General features: G+C 41.1%; 1 protein-coding gene across 9 annotated transcripts in view; it reads right to left on the reverse strand.

The window, feature by feature from the left end:
- Positions 1-6631: 6631 nt before the first annotated feature.
- Positions 6632-26731, reverse strand: part of PROX1 (prospero homeobox 1) — a 60184-nt gene continuing 40084 nt past the window's right edge. For 5 of the 9 annotated variants that reach the window (XM_027565615.1, XM_027565610.1, XM_027565612.1 and 2 more), the window contains exon 5: positions 6632-12275. In XM_027565615.1, coding sequence (XP_027421416.1) covers positions 12087-12275 — 189 coding nt within the window. In that variant the 3' untranslated portion in view covers positions 6632-12086. The remainder of the gene's footprint in view (positions 12276-26731) is intronic. The other 4 variants (XM_027565619.1, XM_027565617.1, XM_027565618.1 and 1 more) reach the window with 3 other exon arrangements.

Genomic DNA, 26731 nt, shown 5'->3' on the forward strand with positions numbered 1-26731 from the left:
AAACACCCAGGGCTTCCCTGGTGGCTCAGACAGAATCTGCCTTCAATGAGCAATCTGTCTTTAATGGAGACCTGGGTTTGATTCCTGGGTTGGGAAGATCCCCTGGAGAAGAGAATGGCTACCCATTCCAGTATTCTTGCCGGAGAATTTAATGGACAGAGGAACCTGGCGGGCTACAGTCCATCGGGTCCCAAAGAGTTGGACACAACTGAATGACTCATACTACAATAGAGAGAAAAAAAAATCACACATTTTAACTTCACTGAATATGTGCCTTTGTGATCCCTGTCTGCTTATATATTCAATTATTTCCATAAGGTTGATTGCTAGATGTGGAATTGATGAGGCAAAAGCATACACATTTTAAAAAAGTAAGGATATTGCCAAATCTCTCTCCAAGTTCTAAGCAATGGCAATTCTCATGAGCTTTACCAGATGGCCTTGGGTCAGTGCTGGCCAAGTCAATACTTCCTTAGAGCCTGGTATCTTATCCTTTCCTCTTACAGTATAAACAAACAAGCTCTAATTTTAAGTCAATTTTCTAGAAAATGAAAAAGTCATGATTCCTTTTAGGTGGAAGAAAGAGCCTATCTTTAATTAGCATTACTTTTTTGGATTTCTTTTCCATTTTAAGTTCTTTTTAAAAAATTATTGAGGGAAATTTTTAAAGCTCTACTAGATAAATTTGACTTTTTCTAAAGACTTGGAATTCCAAAAAGGCATATTAAAATGAGACATGGTCTCTGAATTAGGCAACCTGGTAAGCAAAAATTGCTGAAAGAGCAAAGGCTATTTGGCCCTAGTAAAAGAAAAACTTAGCTGACACCCCAATAAGATATATTTGTTTTCATTGTCACTAGAAGGTAGAAAAAACAAATCAACACATCAGTAAACTTTTTTCTGCTTTTCACCCAGAAAATCAGTAAGTCTGGGTCTTCCTTCATCTCAGTTTGTTACAAGCCCCACTTGTTTATAGTATAGTATTTTTTTCTATATTGGTGGATTAGAATTGTTTATATTTTTACTTAGGGTTTTTGCATTTGTATTAATAAATGTGTGGAATTCATAAAAAATTGGGATGTATATGTGTATATATAGGTATCTGAACTGTTGATCTAATATTTTAGATATTTGATAGAATTCACCCATAAACCTACAATGCTGGGTGCCTTTGGAGGAGAGGAGATTGCATTTGTTTTTATTTTGTTTTTTGAGCAGGTGTTTCCGTTTCTTTTAGGATCTCAGTTCTATTAGATTTTTTCCTACTTCTAGTATAAACTTTGATACTTTCTTTTTGTTTAGAAATGCATCCACTTCATGAAGATTTCTCATATATGTAATCATAATGTCGATTCTACAAATTCTTGGATATCGAGTGGAGAAAAGAGATAAATAATATTCAGTTGATAATAGATATATTATTCACAGTTTTTTTCTAGAATGCACAGGTGTTTTTTCTAGAATACCTGTACTCAGATGCACGTGCCCATACCATGCTTGAGTGCATGCTCATTTACCTTCCTCTGTGTCAGACTTCAAGACTCTCTTGCTCACTTTCAGTTGCTGAGTGCTGAACAGGTATTTAAAGAAAACGTTTCTTCTGGTTACCAAGAGCTTTCATGTTGTGAATAATTGGAAATTGGACCATTGATTTTTGAAATTATTTCCCAACAGGTCAAGGGTAACGACAATGACAAGAAATCCATGCCTCCCATTTTCGTGGTCTAGAGCTACTCACACCAAGGAATGTCCAATACCGGCAAAGCACAGAGTACTATTTGCACAAGCACTGGGGAAAACCCAGCGCTTTCTCCACCGGCAGATTTATTTGCAGAGACACAGGCATTTTTTCCAGGGTGGCTGCCAAACTATCTCCTGAGCCCGTCTAGCTAGCACCTGGGCCACTCAGCAGGGGGCTTTGCAAATAATACCCTCCCCTTTGCCAGGGTAGAGAGAGCCTAAGTGATTGTTTCAGCCTGTTATGGCACCTTAATCTTTCTAAGCTGCTCCACTCCTATTCTGGGGCGTACCCAAGCATGGCTGGCTGGAGGTGGGGCCACAGTGGCTAGAGGCCTGAGGCTGAGGGCAAGGGCCCCAGGAAATAGTAGGCATGGGAAGAAACCTTTAGTTCCTGGAGAACTTCTGTGTTCTTCAAAATTTGAATGTCCTGGGAAGCTGCCATGGGTCAGGGTATAGTTCTCAGATCACAATTTAAAACAGTATGGCAGGATGACAAAAGCCACTGGCTAGGGGAGAAGAAAGGGAACTAAATGCATGTGCCCGGCAGGCTCTGTGCTGTTTCTTTGGTATAAAAATAATCTCTATTTTTGAAGGTTTGCTAAAACTCACATAAAGCTACTATTTTTTAATGTTCACCTAATCATTCATCCTTAAAGATCTCTTACTTTACTTGATGAGTATTATGTTGTTGTTTAGCAGAGAACTCCTTTATTTTTTTTAACCTTTTTAAAAAGATGTTTACTATTATATTGTAAAATATGCATCAAATATAATTTACCTTTTTAGCCATTCTTAAGTGTAAAATCAGTGACAACTGATTTTGCAAAAAACAGAACAAACAGCACCAAACAGACAAGTTAGACGGTTCTGCAACTATCGTCTCCATCCACTTCTGGAGCTCTTTCGTCTTCCCCATCTGAAACCTGATCCCCATTAAACAATAGGTCTATGGCAACCACCATCCTACTTTCCCTTTGAATTTGATTACCTGTAGAACCTCATACAAGTAGAATCACACAGCCTTTGTGTTTTTGTAACTGGCTTATTGTACTTAGCATGATGTCTTCAAGATGTTTCCATGTTACAGCTTGTATCAGAGTTGTCTTCCTTTTTAAGGCTGAGTAATATTCCATTGTATGTAGATACCACATTTTAAAATCAATTTATCTAAAAGAGGACAATTAGTTTGATTACACCTTTATGATTATTTTTGTTTTTTCATTGACTTTATCAATAAACACATATTTTAAAAATCTTTATATTGTAGTTCATTAGCAGTGTTGTGTTAGTTTCCTGTGTATTGCAAAGTGATTTGGTTATACATATTCATGTATCTATTCTATTTCAAATTCTTTTTCCATTTCAATACAGAATATTGAGCTACATTCACTGTGCTATACAGTAGATCCTTGTTGGTTATCTATTTTAAATATAGCAGTGTGTACATGTCAATCCCAAACTCCCGATCTATCCCTCACTCACCTTCCTCCAGCAACCACAAGTTCATGGAACTCTTCTTTTTTTTTTAATGAAAGTTTGACAGAACTTATTGCATTTAATACTCATGTTCATACTTAGAGACTTATCCTATCATATCTGATGAGATCTTTGTTGCTTGAAACAGAGAACACCTTTTAAAAAAGTGAACAGTTTATTGCACCCCAGTATAAAGATAAAAATTCTTTGGTTAAAAGAGATCTCGATTTGGTGGCCCCTGAGGTAGTACCACATTACCCTAGAGATCATGGGAATAAAAGTCACTGAGTTAGATTCTCTTTAAAATCTCTTTAGCACTAGTTAATTTCCTCTCTAACCAGAAAAATAAACCAATGTCCAGTGGAGAAGGGTCCTTCCTTCTGAATGATTTTGGAGACACTTGAAAGGACTCAGTGACCACAGGCAGGAAAGTGGTCAAAGGACTCAATGACCATAAGTCCTGGAAAGAGAAGCAGGATGCCCTGACAGATGATATTGCATTCAGGCAAGGTGTAGCCATGAGTGACATTGTTCAAAGATGTGGCCTTGTGTTTGGTGGGGAAGACCTCCAACCCTTAATCGCCGGGGTGTTCTCGGCCCCAAAATGAAAATGTAAAGTGTATTCCTGTGCACCATGTATCTTTTAATACCTACACCACTGGAAGAGAAACACACCAAGTTGGTGATTTCTTCATGTTACCTGTAGTAGATGCCTCCGTCCCCTTAACAGAGGAAGGGCTGGGGCCATGCGAGAACATCACATACTTGACAAGTGCTGAGACACTTACTGAAGGGCAAGTGATCATGAACAGAGGGAAAAAGATCCAGCCGCCCTTGACCAACTTCAGAATTTTGCTCTTGCCTTGCCCTGTAACTTAATTTCCCTTTCTTTTTTATAAAATAATCTTTTAAAGTTTATTTTTTGGCAGTGGTGGTCGCTGTTGCTGTGTCCAGGCTTTCTCCAGTTGTGGTGAGCAGGGGCTACTCTTCATTTTGGTGCACCGACTTCTCATTGCGGTCAGTTCCCTTGTTGCGGAGCACAGGCTCTAGGCATGTGGGCTTCAGTGGTTGTGGCTCCTGGGCTCTAGAGCACAGGCTCAGTAGTTGTGGACAACAGGCTTAGCTGCTCCGCAACGTGGGATCTTCATGGACCAGGGATCCAACCAGTGTCCCGTACGGTACAAGGTGGATACTTAACCATTGGGCCACAAGGGAAGCCCCCTAAATTCCCTTTCTTGAAGGACAGGGAAGCCTGGTGTGCCGCAGTCCATGGAGTTGCAAAGAGTCAGACATGACTGAGCAACTGACCAACAACAGCATGACTATTGTTGCCATGTTGTCATATTGTTGTCATGTTGTTGACAACAAGCAAAACATGTTAGCAAACTGTTTTTTTTGGTCTGTAGAAATCCTTTGGAGAAAGTCAACATGGTAGCTACATGGACTCTAAGAATCCTTTAGCCTTCTAGACACCAAAGAAAAAGGTTACCCTTTAGGCTTTTTTACCCTAGAGACTTGACCCTCCCTCCAAAGGGTTATTGCTTGTGGAGGGCAGTGAGTGTGTGGCACCATTTATTTTTTTTAGTAATCTTTCACAACTTTGTATGGATATCATACCAGCTGTTTTCCTTTATATATCCTTCTCTTGTATTTTATGCCTTCAGGAGCGTTCATAGATCTCAGATCTTGGCAACACACAACAAATATTTGATGTTTTCCTATGACCTTGTATTCAGAGACATCTGTCTCTCACTTTAGCATGTGTGAATAAATTGTAAAAATGTGAGGATTTTTTGCTGTCAGTCTTTAAGAAAAACTTATCATTTATGATAATGAATGGAGATACCAATGAATAAAATCCACCTTTTATTTACTATTACTTGGTGAAACCTAAACCTCTAAGTATACCAAGGGTACTGGCAGGCATTGAGACAGACATATGGAAAAAAGTTCTGTGAACAGGGTTCAGATCAAAGTTAAGAATAGTGGTATCAGTGCATATTATTCTGGGTCAGCGCCATCGGATGGCGTCACAAAAGCAATAAGTTGAACCTACAGTTTACATGAACCTCCTATCAGAAAACATTATCACCTACTGTAACTTCTTAGTGATTTAGTCACTACCTGGATTATCCAATCTGATTTAAAGAAGATTGGTGTTAAGTAAGGACCAGAGACGGAAGTCATTTCATTATATTACCGCAAATGCCTTCTCCCTTTCAAGAGCAGTTAGAAGGGAGCTGAGGGTGAGAGGTGGGGTGGGGGGAGCGGGGAGTGAAGGGAAGCGTGCCTTTCTTTCTCCAATCAGGGAATAAATATTTTGGGACCGAGCATGCTCTTTCGCACAATTTAATTAGGAAGGCTGGAATTTAAATTTGTGCCATTGATAGAAAAAAGAGCTGAAAATGGAAAATACCATTACCATTTAATAGCTTTTCAGTTGGCACTGATTCTAAGCACTTCTCATGACAAGAGAGTCAAAATATAAAGTTTTTGTCACTGAGGGGAAGAGCAAAAGGAGGCATCTCAGAGATGGATAAGACTCAGTGTACAGTAATACGGCGGGCAGAAAGGGAGGTGCCGCTGTGAGTGACATTTAATAGGGTCACTGTCAAGTGGCCAAATGAGTTCTGATGATTCCTCAGGTTTTTGATTTGAAGATAAAGGAGACATGATTTTAAACTAAAGCAAAAGAGAGAAAGAAAGCTTTCCAAAGCCATACAACCAATGTTCTTAGTATGAATCATGCTGCCATTCCTGTCCAAAGGAACATTTCAGAAAGGTTTTAAATTTACATTAGGATGTAGTTCTGAGTTCAGTCAGAGTAGAAACAATACAAGCTCTCACTTCCCATATTTCAGATAACATATTTGCCATTTTGTGATTTGGGGAACATCTTTCTTTGTTCTTCAAATCATGAGACATTAACAACTGAACTGCATTTATTAGCTCACAATATTGTTTGGATCCAAAACCTTCATTGTTTATAAATTCTGAGGGTTAAATTTAAATCTGTGAGAAGAGGTTTCAGACAGAAATCTAGCCATTTACTACAAATGTCTGAAGTAAAAAAAGACCATTTCTATGAGTTGTGTGTAACGATCCTAGGTTTGTATGCTTAAGAATTGTAATAAAAGGAAAACTCCAGGGAATTCCCTGGCAGTTTAGTAGTTAGGACTTCTCACTTTGGGTACCGAGGGCACAGGTTCAATCCCTGGTCAGGGAACTAATATCTTGCAAGTACATGACCAAAAATAACAAACAAAAAAATAAATTGCCAAACTGGCAGGAGGAGGAAAACTCCAGAATTGATATTACAGTTACAACTAGCCTGCTGTCCTACAATTGGACACAGGTCCAAAAACTAAATGTCACATGTTATGTGTTTAAATGTTTAAAAGAAATCAAATGGCACTGAGCTTGTAATGTATATTTTATTTTGCACAAGCTTGCATATATACTGCACATACATTCAGTTTAAGAGAAGATGGAAGGCACACAAGGCAATTGGACTACTGTATCCTTTAAGTGGTACAAAGCAAAAGGTAAAAGTTTGCAGAGTATACAAAAGCTTAAACACACAAAGTAAAACCCCCTTCCCACCCTCCCCCCAACAAATTGTTTTTCCTGTTTTAAAATTTAGTAGCTGCCAAACTAATTTTTTTTTTTACTTTTACTTTAAAATCAATTGTCTACTGCACCTTTTTATTTACTTTTTAATATGGACAGGGAGTCTCATTGTTTTTTTTATCATATCAATTAATATTACAGTACATCCTTGGTAATACAAAATTGTACACCTTCATCAAATAAATTAGGATAAATTAAACCAATAAATTATGCAAAGTCTTCAGAACAATAGACAACAACAAAAATCCACAATTGAAATTGCCTCTAGCTAAAAAAAAAAATCAAAAATTGACTTTATCAGTTCAGTTATTGTACTATATTCAAATCAAAGGGTCTTTATTACAAAAAAAAGAGCTTAATAATGCTATTTACAACATATTGCTAAATAATATAAAGGCAGTGTTTTGTCACGGTTTATACTATATACATATGAGAAATGGCTGGGACAATATTGGGGGAAGCCAGGACCTTTGATTCTTCTGGGTATTGCTGAGACCAACCCCAAATACATTTGCTTTTCGAATTTTAATTTTGAAGTGGTAATATACAATTTTAAAATGCTTTTCCCCCCTATGGAGAGGATTCAAATATTTTAAAAAACAAAGAATGGATCCATTTTCACAAAAAAGGGCCACTCTGTTTGCCCTTTCTGCTCATGCTCATGTTTGTGCATTTTCGGGGGTGTCAGTTTTGAGAGAGGGCTCAGTTGAAAAGACTCAAAGTCCAGTTGCTCCCAGATTCTGTTATGTTTCTAGAAGGATACTTATAAGAAGATGCAAAGGTTAAATACCAGTTTTGATCCCAGCTCTGAAAATGAGCACTTTAGCTTTAGTCTTATAGGTGGTTTACAACCAACAGATCTACAGAAAACAAAACTGCATTTCCTTCAACATCACATGTAAGTGCAATACAGTAACTGCTTACTCATAGAAACCAGTTACGTTCTTTTAAGGGGAGCTTTTTGAAAACAATGCTTCTTGTAATTTGCAAACACGGAGTCTGTACCAGAACGAAACATTTGTACTATTCACACCAATAAAGAGTCTATAATATACATGGCAAAGAGATTCTGCTCTGTCCTCACACGCACACGGCTTCTCTCGGGGGATTCTGTAAACCACTTTTTCTTTGATGAATTTATGATTGCTTCTGGGGAACATCCTGATTTGAAAGCCCCCAACTCTTTAGCTTTACGACTTAATATTAACCTGTATGTGTATGCATGTATGTGTGTGTGGGGGGGGAGGGGGGATTACATACTAAGTGTCTTCATGTACACAGAAAAAAAATTTCGTAAATTTACAGAAACTGCATTACCCTTGCCCTTGACATCTGATGAAAGAGACTCTTATCTTTTAAAAGTAGAGAGCAGGATTTTCAAGAATGCTTTCAACTGTCTATACAGTCACCGAAGTGTTCCTAATAAATTCAACAGATGTTGTGAGAATGTAGTTATTTATTAAAATCTCATGTCTTACGTAACAATAGCCATGAGGTTAAATATTTACATTGCTTTATAAAAGTTCCCCTCTTGCTTTAGTGTTTTTGTTTTGCTTTTTTTTTTTTTTGTCGTTTTTAACATTTTTAAAAATGATATTCACCCACATCCCTAGCACAGCAACAAAGAGTCGGCAAACATAAAACACTTTAATGGAATAATACTTGGAGGCACAAAGCAAACTTTGGGAATATGTGGGTGAACATTTCCTTAAATAATGACTACATTCTACCATCTTCCACGTTGTTTTACCAGTTAAAGTGAAATGTCCTCATTAAACAGCCAGAGATACAGTAAGAATTAAATGTTTTGTTGTTGCAAATAGAACATTCTTTTGACAAAACATAACAAGCCTAAAATAGGTCCTTAAATCTAGGTAGGAAAAGGTAAGCTTTCCACTTCACACGCATATATATATGTCTATTTTTACATGTGTGTATATGTGTGTATGTGTTTATGTTCACACATCTGCACACACATATATAGCACATGGTATGAAATATTGCTTCTATACTACTTTTCGTTAGGCTAAGAAAACACAAGATTTGCACCACAGTTACAAAAAATTGGCTTCTACAAGAATTTTCAAAACTCGAATGCTGCTCAAACAATTGAGGAAAAAATAATTTGCGGTATCAAACTGTTCTAAAAATTCTCTTCTCAAAAACGTATTCTCCCGCTTTGTTTTTAAAAAGACACAAAATATGCATAGCTATCAACGTTATGTCAAACAGCCAGAAAAAAAATCTAGTGTTTATTGCAGCTGTAGTAATTGGAAATAAAGTCAAAAAGATGAAATCGAAAGCCACAGAAGGCACAAGAACAATTGTACTTGTGGGAAAAAAGTGGGATTTTGAAGGATTTTTAAAAATCCCCCCGCTGGTGCATTTAGGTCTAGGCACAGACTATAACCTCAAGTGTAGATGCAAAAATAATTTGGGGTTAGCAGAAAATAAGTGGAAATGTGGTATTTCAACATGGACTTTAGACTTTGTTTCCCTTTGTAAACTGTCCCTAGTCCTTCACCCTCCCACCAGAGAAAGCGAACTTTCTCCCAAGTCGCCAATTTTTACATGGTGAGAGTTGAACGAAGATTGGAAAGATGGTGATTTTAAAAAACCTGTTAAATAGGCGTTTTGAGAGACAGGCTTTTGTCATTTTCCAATGCACTGGGAGGCACAAGATTTTATGGTGGTGAAAGAAAAGGAATCACCTAAAAGCAAAATGATCAAGTTCTATTTCCAGGACAATGAGGTGAGTTTCTACTCACGCTGCAATTTCTACTCTGAAACAATTTCTATGCCTCAGTGAACATTGAGAGGATATTACTGTGGATAAGCACATCAACATTTGGTTGTGAATACACACTTTTGCTTAATTTGTCTATTTAAATTAGAAAGGCAGGGGAGAATAATACTAAAAATCTAAATATGTCTGGAATCAATACTAAATTTGCCCCAGATCAGGAAGATACTAGCAATCTGTCTTGATAGGTGAATATATTACGGTTTTGCCTTTTGCCTTGCAAATGGCAACACAATGGTGATGTGAATTCCATGGAACAGCAAAAAGAGCCAGTTGTATACTGATGTGAACAACGAATGTCATACTCTTGGGCGTGAAGCAAGGCGAAAGAGTGTGACCACAAGTTGAGATTGCTTCTCTACTTTGTGCTGATTGGATTTTTTTTTTTTTTTTTTGGGTTTGCATTATATTCCAATGTGATGATTATCTGAACATTTTTTTTTCCCCCTAAACAAGCCAGAACAAGAACACATTGGCTCAGATGGGCCTGTGTGCGCTGTGTAGGAGCCTGCGAGCTGGGGGATGGGTTCGGTTGTGCAGGGAGGCTGGGGCGTCCCAGGCCTAGGCTGCTGCACTCCATCCACACCGTGAGAGGCTGTGTCTCCTGAATGACGCAGGCATCACAGGACCACGCCGTTTAATTTAAAGTCAGCAGGTTTTAAAGCTTTGTGCTGACAATAATTGCCTTCATACATTCCTGTCCATCAGCAGAATTTATAAATGATGTTAAATTACAGCGATTGGGTCAGCTAGTCTCATGGGTCAACCGACAGTCTCCAAAGTCAAATGTCATTTTTATAAAAATCAAGGATAAATGGTATTTATGTTGTACATAATCTACATACCAGGATTTTCTTTTTTTTTTTCTTTTTACTGTGTCATTTTAGAAGATGTAGATCAAATTACTGAAGGGAGGGAGGGTTCTGGAAAACACTATTAGAATAAAAAAGGAATTCTTACTGCCTCTGCACACAAAACCCATCCAAGAAACAAGTGTGAATGCCATACGGCTTTTTAAAAGCAAGTATGGAAACGTTATACACCTTTGAAAAACTGGAAAAAGAAAAGAGAAAGAAAAAAAGAGGAGAACCATTGAAGAAAGCATGAAATAGCAGCTAGCTTTCTCTTGTGTGCTGAAATTGTGTCTTTTGGGTTAACTCCCAAACTCTCCTATTCTATACACTCTTCTCATGTTTTGGTCAATTACTAGCTTCTGAGTTAGAAGAGACTTTATCAATTGCTTTAAAACACTGTACCTAAAATGAAAACACTTTAAATTAGACTGTCACCACTTTGAATATCCATCAGGGTAGGTAGTGTGGAAATGTATAGGAAAATAGGTCATTCTCAAATGTACTCCTCTCAGGAGGGGAAGATCCAGTCAGCTAGCAGCTGTCAACAAACTTCTAGTATAGGCAGGAATTTTATGGTCAAGTTAGGATGTCCTTTATTCCTTACCATAGAAAAGAATTCAGAAAATAGTGTTTTTTGAAAAAAAAAATTGTTAAATATTAAACAGACATGATAATTCTTCTAAAGCATATAAACAAAGTTTTGCAAAGAATAAATTGGAAACGTATGTGCCTTTTTATATCTTAAGCAAGATACACAGAAAATAATAACACATTATAGGGGTTTTCCTGTATGAAGAACGATAGGTACTCACTTACTACCAAGAAGAACCTATTGCAAAATTCCGAGAGGTGACTAGAAACCACATGAATCTCCAGTCTCACCTTGACTAGTCAGTTTTGTATAAAATTGCTCTGCCTCCAAAAGAAACTAGTTTGGGGTGTTTGCCATTTCTCTGAGGAAAGACTTGACAGTTAGTGATTATGTTTTCTTTTTAAAATGTGGCCTTTTGGGGTACTTTTGAAAAGTGAGCTGTTGATCTGCCACCGGCATTATTTTCAAACGTGTGATAAAAAGCTACTTACTGAGTTCAAACCAAGCAAAATATTTAAGTTTATCAAGTGGTTTCATCCAGTTTTCTGACCTTCTCAGCAGTAAACACAAGAGACACATCACTGACTGCGGAGTCGGGCTGTGTCACGGGTCTCCCTCCGCCAACCGCCATTTGCAACAAACCATGAATCCAGCAGACGCATTTTAAACAAATGCCCGTCCTTGCTAATATAGACTTTACACACGTCAACATTCTTTTTTTCCCTGATAATTAAGCCTATTTTAAGTCTCCAAATGTTAAGGGCCTTGGGCAAAAGTAAACTAAAGGCGGCAGGAAAAGAACCATCCCCGTTGCAATTGAAAACAGAAGAAGATGAGAGAAAGATGATGGAGGAGGAATTACCAGCTGATTTCATAACATATCCATGCCTCCCATACACACATACATGAAATCAAAATCTAGACACGGATAACGTGGACATCCAAAGGGGACTGCTACTATTCATACATTCGAAAAGAGTTGTTGAAATTTCTACTCATGAAGCAGCTCTTGTAGGCAGTTTGGGGATTTGAAAATCTCAGGGACTTCACTATCCAGCTTGCAGATGACCTTGTATATGGCCTTCTTCCAGGAAGGATCAACATCTTTGCCTGCGATAATGGCATTGAAAAACTCCCGTAATGTGATCTGCGCAACTTCCAGGAATCTCTCTGGAACCTGCTGATACAAGGAGACAATGGCATTAATAAAGTTTTCAGTTTCAAGTCTCCCGTTCTTCAAAGGAAATTGAGCTAAGGTCTTTCTTTCAGATAGGGGCTTACAGGGCACCTGCATTTTCTAAAAATGGCCGACCCCTGTTCTCTTATGTAAAGTTGTTATATATAGTAGCATTGTAATGTGGGGTTGACAGCTTTGTAGAGTTTTAGAAAAAGACTTATGCAAAGGATACATGCAGACCTATTGAAAAACTTGGATTCCATTGTGAATATTTGAGTAGAAAAATGCAGACATACCGTTGGGACTCCTCGCTTCATTAAAGAGGTATATTCCAGAATCAGTTCTCTACCTTATCTTTCAGAATTTGAATCATATTTCCATTAGGAAAACAAAATGTCTTCTCAAAAGTAGACTAATAATTGGCCTTTGATATAAACTAAACCCACGCTACAAATGAAGAAAATTAAAACTTTAGTGATCTGCTTGTATTAGAGGACTGTTGACTCTGTTGCTAAATTGTATACCAAAATATTCCGCGCTATAAGGCATACCTCCTTTCACTGCACTTTGTTTTGCTTTGTTATAGTTCACAGATGGTGCGTCTTTTATGAATTGCAGGTTTGTGGCAACCCTGTGTGAAGCAAGCCTACTGGCACCATTTTTCCAATGATAACTGCTCACGTCATGTGTCTGTGTCACACTTTGGTAATTCTCGAAATATTTCAAACTTTTTGCTCTCGTTATCTGTGATCAGTGATTTTTGATGTTACTACTGCAAAAAGACTACAACTCAAGGCTCAGATGATGGCTAGCATTGTTAGCAATTAAGTATATTTAATTAAGGTATGTACTTTTTTTAGACATAATGCTGTTGCACACTTAATAGAGTACAATATGGTATAAATATAACTTTTAAATACACTGGAAAATTAAAGAAAACATCATGTGACTCTTTGTATTGCAACATTTGGTAGTCTGGAATGGAACCTGCAATATCTCTGAGGTATGCCTCTACACTATGTACCAAAAAAGAGTAAGATAATGATATTAATACTGAGTCCCAAAATACAAAAGTGTTAGTTGCTCACTCGTGTCTGACTCTGTGACTCCATAGACTGTAGCCTACCAGGTTCCTCTGTCCATGGAATTCTCCAGACAAGAATACTGGAGTAGGTTGCCATTCCCTTCTGCAGGGGATCTTCCTGACCCAGGGATTGAACCTAGGTCTCCTGCACTGCAGGCAGATTCTACCATGTGAGCCATCAGGGAAGCCCCAAATACAAAATGTGTACCACATACTAAAATCCTACATCAGAAAATATTTTACCTTGAGATGAGAATTTCTCCATTAGAGAGTTATTTATGCAGTTGACAGTAATAATACTCCACATTTTTGGACTGCTTATTATGTGTCAGGTACTGTGTTATATACTGAATGTGAACTGTATCATTCACTTCCCCCAACATCTCTGTGGTTATTAACCCCATTTTACAGTGAGAAAATGGAGGCTCAGAGAGAATAAGGGAATTGTTCAAAGTCACTGTAGTTCAAGATGAACATTCTCCAAATATACTTTTCAGAAAATCTATTCGTTAATTCTTTTCTACCACAGCAATGAATATGTGTGTGTGTGTGTTCTGTGCATGTGCTTATGAATTGTTTATTAGTAGTTGTTTAATAGTCTGACCTCTTGTCTAGGGAAAGGAATAGCTACTCATGTACTTATTTAGCAATCTCTGTAAGTTACATGGTAAAGCAGGACCTATCACTCCCACAATGAAACAAAGGATTCACAGAATCATTCCAGATACTCATAATTTTCCAAGTACACACTGACACTTTATAGTTTTCCTTTAGTGGGGGAACTTACACATGAATAATGTTTTACTTTTATAGTAAGTGCAGACATTTGAGGAAGTAAAAGCCCTGCAGCTGCATGTGTAGACGGATCTGTCTACACATAGACAAGAGGTGAAAGATTTTTATCTTGGCTCAGACCTGCTGCTCACCAAAGTAATAGAGAGGGGTTGTCATTTTGAACATATTTGATCCCATTCTCCCCACCTTTTCTCGCTTTGTGCAGTGGACCTTTTTATAATGATAGTAACTGTTAAAGAAAATGAAAATGATACCAGACAAACCTGTCTGAGACATTTGGAGTTGGACAAAGAAGTTCAGTGCTTCCTATGGCAAGTCACTTATCCTTTGAAAGAAACCTAATGATGCTCCAGAAGAAAAAGAGCCCCAATCTGGGGCTGACTGGACTCTAGAAAAAGTGAAAATGTTGAGAAGCTTCTCCATATATATATATATAGAGAGAGAGAGAGAGGCGCTAGTTTCTCAGGACACAGTTCCAACCACTGCCTGGGGAATAATGGAAATACCACCTTGCTCCCCAGGGCTTTTCTAATGGCTCAAGCGGTAAAGAATCTGCCTCCAATGCAAGAGAAGCTGGTTCGATCTCTGGGTCGGGAAGATCCCCTGGAAGAGGAATGGCAACCTAATGTAGTGTTGGCAACTCACTCCAGTACTCGGGCCTGGAGAATCCCATGGACAGAGGAGCCTGGCAGGCTACCGTTCATGGGGTCACAAAGAGTCAGATACCACTGAGCATGCACGTAGCACCTTGCCCTCCATAAATGTGCAAACCCATATACTCCAAAGGCCATTCCCTGATGAGAAATCAACTGAACTCTGATGACCTTCTCCCCAGTCTCCTGCACATACACGTGTATTTGTGGGATGAGGAGGGTATGGAGTGGCAATCAGCCCTCCCACTCACCTTCCACCAAATAAAAAGTCATTAAGCAGCCTTTCTGAGTAGGTTCCTGTCTTCCCCAAAGATGATCCTTCAGATTGTGTCAAATGGGCGTTACTGAGAGAGGGATTATGGCTGGAGACCAGTTACACAGTGCAACTACCCACTCTAACTACGGGGTTTGGGAGCTGTTAGACAAATGCTACAGAAACATAATCAGAGGCATTTATTAAAAGAAACATTTCAAAAAGTGTGGTTTCCCTGGCCGTCAGCAACAGACCCACGATGAGGATCTATGGTCCTTGAACACTCGAGGATGCAGCCTACCCTGGCGGAGAGCTCTGGGGACAGAGGTATGGCAGGGGCGCCAGATGAAGCCTACCCACTCCCAGGACCCCCAGGAGATCTGGAAACCAGGGCCAAAGGAACAGGGATGACGTTTAAGACAGTAAGAGGAGGGGGATGCATCTGGAAAAGCATCAGCCTTGGAGGAGGGAAGAAGTGCAGTTCTGGGGGTTTGCCTGAGAACAGATCAAAGAAATTTCTTTGGGGGATGTGCACAGCCTCCACTCTGTTATTTTCTTTTTTTTTTAATGTTTAAAAATGTATTATTTTTATTTCTTGGCCACGCCACACGGCATGTGGGATGTCAGTTCCCTGAGCAGGGATCGAACCCACCCCCTTGCATTGGAAGGTAGATTCTTAACCACTGGACCACCGGGGAAGCCCCAGTTATTTCTTATCATCGGCCATGCTGGTTACTGATTTTTACTGGGTTTTATCCTTTTTTAAGGACTTCCCAGGTGGTGCTAGTGGTAAAGAACCCACCTGTGCCAAGGCAGGAGAAGTAAGAGAGTAAGAGATGCTGGTTTGATCCCTGGGTCAGGAAGATCCCCTGGAGGAGGGCATGGCAACCACTCCAGTATTCTTGCCTGGAGAATCCCATGGACAGAGAAGCCTGGTGGGCTACAGTCCATAGGGTGGCAAAGAGTCCGACGTGACTGAAGCAACTTGGCACACACGCACGCATCCTGTTTCAAACATTCATTTCTTTTGGCAATACTCTTGAGCTGTCCTTTAACAATTTGTGCATTTGTGTCTTGAGGTCATTTAGCTTTTCACCTACTTATATCCAGTTGTAGTGAATTTATCATTAGATGTCTTTTGAGCACTCTCCTGGCTTCTATTCTGTGTTTTCCTTACAATGCTACACAGGGTTTTGTTGCATCGTCTTTGATAAACAGCTCAAACCGAGACCCTGCCTTCTGCTTTGCCCCACATCGCTCTAGAATCACACCTTACCTTCCACCTAAATACTTAAAAAAAGGAATTTTAAAATAATGATAAAAAATAGAATTTAAAGACTTGAAATAGATCTCAGAGCTCATTTTATAGATGAAGAAAGTATGAGATTCTATGGGATGAAGAAACTATGAGATGAAGAGACTCATGTGAAATAACTGATCCAGGTGTATTGCCATTAAACCCTGCTGGCTCCTTTTAAATGCATTTTCAGTAATTCCTACTTATATGAGGCATCAAAACCTTGACAAGCTGTGGATTTGTGGTTTAGAAAAACCACAGAAGAGCTAGTAACTTCAAAATAAGTGGGAATGACACAAAAGATTCCCAAGAGGAGACTCAGGTTATTGGTTTATGTTTGGGAAGGGATGAATTCTTTGAGAACAAATGAAATGGTTTGCTAATTTTGTGCTTAATTTGAGGCAATACTCATGCAATGGATTGGGCTAGATAAAAGAAAGTTATAATGAGATCCTCTACTGCTAGAGCAATTAATCTATTTTTTTGGTGGCTCCACAGAGGTAAATTGATGGGTAGCAACTGATCTGAGAGAGTGCCAAGGAATTCCATCCACAGGTAGAAATATTGCCCATGAAAGAGAGACCCTTACCTCTCTGCCAGAAAAGTCTCCCCAACTCCATTTAACAGAGTAAGGGGGTGGGGGGGAGTCCTTTCTGATGTTCTGAGGGAGCGTCTTAAGAATTCAGGGTTATGAGACTGGTCTTGTCCGTGTTTTTTCAGTACCTCTTCACACCTAATGGATTTCCAATCACTAATAAACATCTGCAGAAAATCCCTTAGTGACAAGTAATCCCTTATCTAGGTTTCTTTTAATAGAACCCAACAATCTGCAGAATGAACCCTAGAGTATCTCTTCAGCATCAGGTGGCAACAGTCAATCAAGTCCCTGGAATGCAAGACAATGCCGGCCGCTGGGAGGGGGAGGGAAGGCCATGCCTTTGGACATGCCACAGGGGAAAAACAAAAGGCTTCCAAAGTCTCTGGCCGGGACGCTGAGGCTATTGTGGGAGCTGCGGTGCTGAGTGTTCTTCAGGAGAGGCGAGTGGAAACTTTGCTTTGATAAAAGGCATCCCAATATAGGAACCTCACCCCAAATGGTCTTGCCTCTCCTTGCCTTGATATCTGGAGGAGAATACAATTGTGAGGAGGTACTTGACCAACTCATACATTTCAAAGGGGCTGACTCTCAGCATCCACCTATTTCATCACTACTGTTTGTTCGTGAGTCTCCTCAGAGCAAACGAGGGCCTTGTGGGCTTAGGTGAAATGGGAGAAATGGGAGGATATTTTCAAGTCTGCTCAGGGGTGCCTGGGTTGTCACACACTCACACACACACACACACACACACACACACACACGGTGCATTGGGTGGGTGCTTATTTTGCTGTTCTTTTTTTTTTTTTTATCAGAATGAGTGGCAAAGACACATTTCCCCCCCGTCTTCCTCCTCTTCCCAGTTGCTTTACCTTCAAGGATGATTTGTTTTATTAAACTGGCTGTCCCTAGCCTCTGCAGCACATAATAAAAGCCTGACATAGCAGGCTGCCTGCCTTCTGCGTCCTGCAGACACTCATCATAAGTGTCAGGACATACCAAGGTTAGCGGTCACTGCAAGTGTGCTCGCTGGCCCAAGCCTTGCCAAACGCTCTTGGCAGCTGAATGAATGTCAGAGAGAATAGAAGGGGAATTACAAAGGTTAAAAAGAAGACAGCCTCTCCTATTTTCTGGAGACAGGGTAGCTGATTTTTCACACCTCCGAAACGGCCAGAGGCTCATCCATCGGCCTCTTTCTGGAGATCTAAACCTTGCCCCTTGCACAGCTCCCTGTGGCTCTCTTACAATCCTCCATCCCCTTTAAAACCTGGTCCACTGGCTTCATTTCATCAGTGGAATGATGTTTGCCGAAATGGACAAAAAATAAACCAGGCACAGACCTCGCTCCCTAGCTCCTCTCTCCAGTAACCAAAGGCTCACATGGCTTCTCCAGCTTATTAATCAAGAGATGACAATCTTATCAAGATGGATCATCTTTTCAGTTCATCCTTGAAACTTTTTTTTCAAACTTCAGTGAAGAAATGGTAAAGGAAATCTACGTACGGGCAGAAGTGGCTAACTGCTGAGAAAGTAAAACCTTGGTTTACTATTTTGGTGAATTAGTTCTGTGTCTGGGTTTACTTTCTTCTTGCTCCTCCATTTAAAAAATACTATAAAAGGGCAATAAAGTGCTGACTGTAAGAAGACAATGTCAAGGAGAAAAGGGTACTGGTATTTTGGATACTCTTCACTGCTCGCCTTGGAGAGAGAGTTATTCTTGTCACAAACCCTTTTGTCTGCGTCTGCTGACGGCTCGCCTGTAGCCAGCAGCATACTTTAACTGTTTTGTCACCTCCTAACATCACATGCATCAGCTGTTGGGCTTTTGTTACGGGTATTGTAGAACTAATCCGCTGTGGCTGGTCTACTGTGCAGTAAATAAAACAGAAACGGGCTTCTCAGACAATTCTGCATGAATATTTCAGATGGCTTTTACAACTCCGATTCACAAAATCAAATAAATAAATAACTCCCACGGTTTCCCCCTCAGCCTCTCCCCACACACAGAAACAAAACCCCTCAAACTAGACCCAGGTGCCTCCAAGTCAACTGCATTGAGGGCCCTGACTTGAGCCTTCAAGCAATTGTTTGAGTGAAGTTGAAAGAGTAGAGCTCTCTCAACTTCAACACCAGGGTGTTCATATTTATTATTAGACTTAAACACATCTGATTCCGAAAACTGGCTAAGTGGCTTTGAAAATCTCAAGAGCTCCTTCTCTCCTTGGGATTTCTTTAAAAAAGAAATGTCATGCCATCAGAAATATATAGTTAGAGTTGCCCTATCAAACTGCTTGTATTGTTTCCATCTGCATTTTCCTCCCTTCCACTCATGTGAAAAGGGTCAAGGGAAGATGCTCGTGCCTCTAATTCATCCTAAGAGCCTTTCCAAAATGTTTAACCTCTATAGGAACACAAAGGAGAAGCAAACTTTGGGCTTGAGTTTTTTGAAACTGAATTGATATTGCGAGTTCTCTTATGGGATAAATAATGTACTAATCATACACAGCGAGGCATTTTTCTGAACGACTCGTGTCTTTGGAGAAGTTAAAAAGGGCATTTGTATGGGGCTGTATGTGCATGCTCATGTGGGCACGCACGCGTACACACACACACACACACCCCCCTAGATCCTAGGAAAGGAGACAAAGTTGAGGTACTTTCCCGAGCATTCATTCACCCTGGTGTGCACGTGATGCCTCTAAACAAACTCTCTCATCCCTGCTATTTGTTAAGTAAATATTGATCAAGGAGAGACATAGTTCCTGACAGCAGTGGCACAAGCTGGGGACTTAGACTGTAGACAGAGTGGACTCAAATGGATAAACTCTGATGCTTTACTAACTCCTTATTGAGATTATCCAATGAAAAGGCAAGAATAGATACGTTATTGCTGCTCCTCTCCTCCGTCTCACTCTCACTTAATTTTCCTGCCTGAGGCAGAAGAGGGGAATCTCAGAGCTATGAAAGATGGTGACAAGATATTGTGACTAGGGGTCTCCCTTCACAGTCACACACACGCTTATTTTGTGTGTACTAGCCAGGAACTAGCTGGCTCTTCAGAAGGGCAGAAAGGATGCTTTCCAGAGGGAACCATGGGACTGTGTCCTAAAGCCCTCTCATCAGGGGGGATGGATCCAGTGGGAAAACAAGCATGAATGTGCTTTGGAAAGTGTAAAGCAGTTTCCAAAAGTAAGGCGGTGGTTTGAACCTTAAGGACAAGCCCACTTTCTGGGAGACAGTTCACTGCGATTAATACACGTGTGCAAACCAGTGTTCTGAGAGATGCTCTGAGGAGGTTCACGTGGGAGATTTTATCAACTGAGTCAACACGCTGAGAAAAGTTGCTGTGTGTCTCCTAAGTTTTATTTCCATCACGTCATGATTCTGATGCGAATCTTGTCAGGGGCTGAATAGCCAAATACACTTCCCTGGGAAAGCTGGTTTTAAAGTCACATCTAGAGGCTAGGTTTTGTATCTTAGGGACAGAGCACCCCAATCAAAGAGCAGGGTGTTTTGAAGAGTTCCTGGAGAGAGTGACACAGTAGCACATACACTACAATATGTAGAACAGATAGCCAATGGGGATTTGCTGTATGACTCAGGGAGCTCACACTGGTGCTCTGTCACAACCTAGAGGGGTGGGACGGGGTGAGAGGTGGGAGGGAGGTTCAAGAGAGAGGCGACACGGGTATACCGATGGCCCACTCATATTCATGTACAGCAGAGGCCAACACAATATTGTGAAGCAATTATCCTTTAATTAAAAGTAAATAAATTTACTAAAAAAAAGAGCTTCCACCAAATGGTGACTGGGCCGTTTTCACAGGCTGCCCGCACCTCTGTTGGGAAGGACGGATTTTTCAGGGAGCAGTGGCTACAGAACTGCTTGCCCACACGACACCGAATGAGGCCGAGGAAGACTCTAGCCACAGCTGAGCTTTGGACGAAAGTCTGACTCTGATGCTCCAGGTAGATTCAGCCTTCAGGGGCCTTACAGGATCAGGTTAGTGTGATACCCACGAAGTGGCTCAGCCAGTAAAGAATCTGCCTGCGATGCAGGACAGCTGGGTTCAATCCTTGAATAGGGAAGATCCCCTGGAGAAGGGAATGGAAACCCACTCCAGTATTCTTGCCCAGAGAATCCCATGGACAGAGGAGTCTGGAGGGTTACAGTCCATAGGGTCTCAAAGAGTCAGACACGACTGAGCGACTGACACTTTCACTTTCTTTCACAGGATTAGGTTAGTGTGATGCCCACGAAATTTTAGGCATATGAGTGGGCTCACCTCCCTCCTACTCACGTGTTTTGCTACTTGAATATGTGAAGACTAAATGCTTATAGGAAGTGGCTAGAATTCAAGGCTGTCCTTAAAACAAAACAACCAAAAAAAACCTCCCCCCACCATGTTTCCTTGGTCTAAGCAAAAGAACACATGGCAGTAACAGTCTGTATCATTTTTTTTATAAACCTTCAAAAGAACAATGTTCTCTTGAGCAAAATTCAGTAGCATTCTGTAAACATTAATTTAAGGAAATCAATAGACTCAGTGAGCTAAAGCCATATTGCAAGATAAACTGGCCAGAGTGCCACTTTGTCAAATAGATTTTCGTTTTCTCGGCCTGATAAAGACAGTTTCAAAACGGGGCAAACGTGTTGCAACCAAGGTTTGAAAAGTATGTGGCCTTCAAACAGTCTGCTCGTTTCTTTCTCCTACAAAGCTGGATAAACAGACTTTAAAAATGATAAGATGGTTCAGAATTGATCTGGCTCTCAAATTTTACATGGGGTAGATTTTTTTGGTTGTCTCACAGGAAAAGAGAAAAACAAAATATCACACGTGCGGTCAGAATAGAAAATACAAGTAGTTGGGAGAGAAGGGGTTAAACTGTCTCAAGAAAAAGAGCTCTGGGGGCAGTGTCCATTGATTCTTGTCTTTAAAAAAAAAAAAAAAACATAAAGGAAGAAAGAAATCTTTATTGATGCTGACCTGATAGGCAAACAGACCTTCTTGCCAAAATCTCAAAGCCAAAATCTCTAGTGGGTATGGAATCAGAGGTTTGAGCTGTTGGAAGCTATTTCTTCTGCGAGTACCAACCAATGTCAAGTTAATGTACCAGGGAGAAGCTGGGGGGCAACCCCTGAGAGAGGGCTGGGGAAGGACCCTGAGACAGCAAGATCCATGCCGCAGCCTCAAGCGTCCTCCCGGCCAGCCTGCAGGAGGTGCAGGGAAAATCAGGAAAAGGGGTGAAAAGGAAAGCCTGTCTCTCATCTGCCGCTGTGGCAGGGACCTGCACTGAGCTTGTGGGAATACACTTCCAAGTGAACCTGCCGGCCAACCCGCGATGCCCGACCAGTCCTTATAAATGCTGACAGAGTGGTGTCCGGATAGAATATGGTTGACATGGTCCATTGGCGGGAATGTAATAAAAAGGACGTAATAGTCCCATGGAAGCTGCAAGGTGGGAGGTTGAGGATTTACCTTGACTGGCCAGTGGAATGCCACAGGAAAGGATGTCAAGCAGGGGACTCTGGTCTTTGGTGTGGGCGGCGTGGGCCTGGCCATCACCCCTCACATGGACTTTCCTCAGCAGCCCAAAGGAAGTGCTGAGGCTGCCCTGAGGGGTCTCTTTGTTTCCTCGTCTGAATTTGAATCATTTACCTTTGAAGGGGCTTCCCTGGTGGCTCAGATGGTAAAGAATCTGCCTGCAGTGCAGGAGACCCGGGGTTCAATCCCTGGGTTGGGAAGATCCCCTGGAGAAGGAAATGGCAACCCACTCCAGTATTCTTGCTTGCCTGGAAAGAGTGGATATTTGGAAAATAGAACTGTATTTGGAATATTCAGAGAAGCAAATTCCTACACCTTTCAGATGCTGATAATTGATAAAATGTGCTGGAATCGAGCATTTTGAGTAATTGTGACTTTCACAGTAATAAAAAAGACTGTCTTCACTTCCATGCTACCTGTTAATAATTTGTGTATATACTTAAAGCTATGTAAACATTCCACTGGCTACTTTGCCTATCAAGATAAATAAAACCATCTCTCCCACAGCCCCAGAAAAGGAAGTTCTAGCTTGCTAGGAACAGAAGGACAAATGCTTTTGTAATAAACTCTATGAGGCTGTCAAAACTATTTTGTAGGCCTGAAATCTGGTTCACCAAATGTGCCTAAAGTGGCCAGTGTATTTGCTCATGCTTGGAGGTCTTGGCGTTGTATGTATTAAGAAATATAATAATTGTCATGTTACTTGCTGTAATGAGTTTAATTTTTCATCTCTCCCAAACTCTACACGTCTCAAAGAGTGACTCCAAGTTTAAATAAGCATTAATCAAAACAAAAACAAAATCAGAGGAAAAAAATCATCAAAAACTAAAGTCTAGTATTTTCTCCCATCCCTCCATCCCCAAGAAACTATGAAAATACTCTCCCATCTTAAAAAACAAGGGCAAGCTCTCTGCTGGAATTACTCATCTGGTAGGTTGTTCGGTAAGATTTGGACCGAGACTTTGCATCAAAGAATCATAGTTCTGGAACTTCAGAAGGAGAAAGGATCTGAGAGTTCATGTTCTACCAAAGACAGAAAAAGCCTCAGGCAGGGGTCGGCAAACTCCTTCTGCAAAGGGTCGGACAGTAAACGCACAGGCTTTGTGGGCTGGGTTTGGTCTCTGTCGCATATTGTCCTTCTTTTTCACAACCTTTACGAATATAAAAACCATTCTTAGCAAGGGCCATAAAAAAACAGACTCAGTGCCAGATTGGGCCTGCGAGCCAGTGTGCCAAGCCCTGCTCTCAGCCAAACTTAAGAGCTAGCCACTTTTCTGAAGGCCTTAAGCTCTTTCATTCTCCTCTAATCCCGTGTCCCTCACTGGGTCAGCGCACTAGTTGTTCCTGGGAGGGTAGCTGGGATTGACTACCCCAGATTCAACCTGCATTGTCACACCACTCCTCAGATGTGGGTAAGGCTGCACGTGTCTACGGGAATAGTTCATGGGCCACACACAGAGATGCTAAGGACCAGGTGGCCCTCCATCTTGCCCTGCTTTGACAAGGAGCTTTTCATTAGGCACTTCCCTGCCAGCAAATATTCAAATGCACTAAATGGAGGACTCCATCTCTCCTTGATGCAGGTAATGAATCAACTTCGATGGAAAAATAAGCACTAGATAGCCACGTCGCAGCCTTCACTAACTTCAATTCACCCCATGAATGGTTGTGCCAACTGTGTCAGAGTTCGAGACAGGCTGAAGTTTAACTTTTTGCTACCATTACTGGGTGAGGTGGTGGAATGAATAGGGCCAAGCCTGGTGCCCTTCTTGGATGGGAGATTATTCAAAAACAACAGGGCATCAGCTCTTCAATATTACACAGAGGGAAGCTGGGGCACAGATAATCCGCAGTTACTCCTGTTTCGTTGGAGAATGCATTACGTGATTGTTTTCTGCAGAGATTTACCTCCATAATTAAGCTGTGCCCAGGCGAACATGAAAACCAGTCTGTGTGCCCTTTATTTGTGGGGATGGAGTAACAAGAGTGAGAAGCCTGAGGAGAAATGGGGTTGAGGAGGTGGGGTTGAGGCAGGACAAAGAACAGCACGGAGCAGAATGAGCAGGAGAGAAGGCGCGGGCAGATGCAGATGCTACGTGAACAGAGCTCCGGAGAACACCGGGTTCCGGGAGCCTCCGCCTCTCTGCTGACAACTGCTGATGTGTCCCCAGTAACATCTAGGCTGTTTGGGGCAAGGACTGGTGTGAAAGGCACAAAAGTCAGGACAATTCTGCTTTGTAGTCTAGGGAATTCTATGGGTTTCTCCTCCACGATTATCCTTTGTATTCACAAAATTAAGCCAGCTAAGAGTTCGTGAAGGGCTCTGACATTCCTTTTTCAAGAAAGGTAAACAGCTCAGAAAGACAGAAAAGTCAATTTCAGAAGGACACCCACTGGGAGACTTTTGGAAGTCCTCTGGTAAAGTACCCAAACCTCATGAGTCTTTAGGTAATGTTTGTGGTGGGAAGACTTAGGATGCTGCTGAGGGAAGCTCAGGACTCTACAGACAGATTCTTTTGTATACTTTCAGGTCACTTAAGCTGATAGATCTCTGGGAATTCCCTGGTGGTCCAGCGGTTAGGACTCCGCCTTTTCACTGCCAAGGACGCAGGTTCAATCCTTGGCCAGGGAACTAAGATCCAGCAAGCCAAGTAGTGCAGCCAAAAAAAAAAACAAACAAACCACACATAAATCTTTGAAAAATACACTATATTGAAGGAAACGAAGTGGCCTTGAAACTATAGCCTGCTTCTGCTTCTGATCATCCCTCTGCCTACATCCCTACTCAAACTCCCACACATCTGTTCCCAGTTATTACCTTCTACTTTTCATTTTTAGGACCAGATTTTACTTTCGACTGTTAAAGTAACCTTAAAAAAAAAAAACAAAACAGAGGCTTAGTATAATTACCATATGAAAGATGGAAAAAACAAATCCAAAAGACCAGTGTGAGGATTTGATACTCTTAACCACAAACTTGGGCTTCCCTGGTGGCTCAGCTGGTAAAGAATCTGCCTGCAATGTGGGAGACCTGGGTTCCATCCCTGGGTTGGGAAGATCCCCTGGAGAAGGGAAAGGCTCCCCACTCCAGTATTCTATGGACTGTATAGTCCATGGGGCCACAAAGAGTTGAACACGACTGAGCAACTTTCACTTCACTCACAACCACAAATTCAGACATACAGAATTCCAGTGGAAAAGACTTTTATGATTGATTTATGATCATCTGGGACATGCTTAAAGGAAAGGGTGATGTTGCTTTTGCAAAAACTACCAACCAAGCCTCAGAGTGAAGGTAGTTATGCCATCTAAAACAATCAACTCTGTCCTGAAAGAGGGGAGATGTTGTATATGCTACAAAAATTAACACATATTACACAAGCTGGCTGTTTGGGTTGAATTGTGGCCTTGATGGAATGTGTGTGGGGACAGGTATACAGGCTCTCTGTTCATTTGTTCAGGTCCGTATCATCTCCTAAAAAGCCCACAGGCATGAGGGCTTTGCAGATGAATGTCCTCACTGTTTGGCTGCCCTAGCCAACACAACAAAGTGAGCAGCACATATAATGACAATAAATTGTCTATGAATTTGAAAAATTCATCGCTGTAATCCCAGCAAGGGAGTTGCCATGTCTCCAAGGACACTGTTGAAAGATCTGCAAAGAGGTCCTTGGGAGAACACTAAACTGGGCACCCTGGAGAGTTTTACTGAGATAATGAAGCTGCAGCAGGGCCCCAGGGGTGGAAGTGGCTCCACGTGGACACCATCTGTATTCCCAGGGGCTCCATAGTCACTGCTTAAAGCTTTGCATCATGCACAGGACTTGTGTAGAGAAAACAGAATGTCTTCTATTCTAGAACTGCAGAATTTCAGAGCTAGAACAAAGCTCTGTCTTTAATCTTATCACTTTACAGGTGACCAAAGTGGAGCCCAATGAGGCAGGTGCTGCCAGGGGCAGACCCCCAATCCGGGGTCCCTTCCACCTTAGCCTCTCATCTCATTAGTGCCCTTCTCATCTGGAACCCATGACTCCAGATCCCCAGAGCTCCTGCAGGCTGCTGTCACCTTTAAGGCCAACCTTGGGGCAGAAGGAATCCCTTTCTCTTTTCAAAACCAGTTTTGCACTGACTCTCTGTCCCAATTCTAAGGACAATTCCCTGTTTGCTCTTCTGCTTTGTTTGTTTTCCTGTTTAGGATCGGTAGGAAACGATGCAGTAGCTGGGTTACTGATCGTG

This window comes from Bos indicus x Bos taurus, chromosome 16, assembly GCF_003369695.1.
Source record: "Bos indicus x Bos taurus breed Angus x Brahman F1 hybrid chromosome 16, Bos_hybrid_MaternalHap_v2.0, whole genome shotgun sequence".
NCBI lineage: Eukaryota > Metazoa > Chordata > Mammalia > Artiodactyla > Bovidae > Bos > Bos indicus x Bos taurus.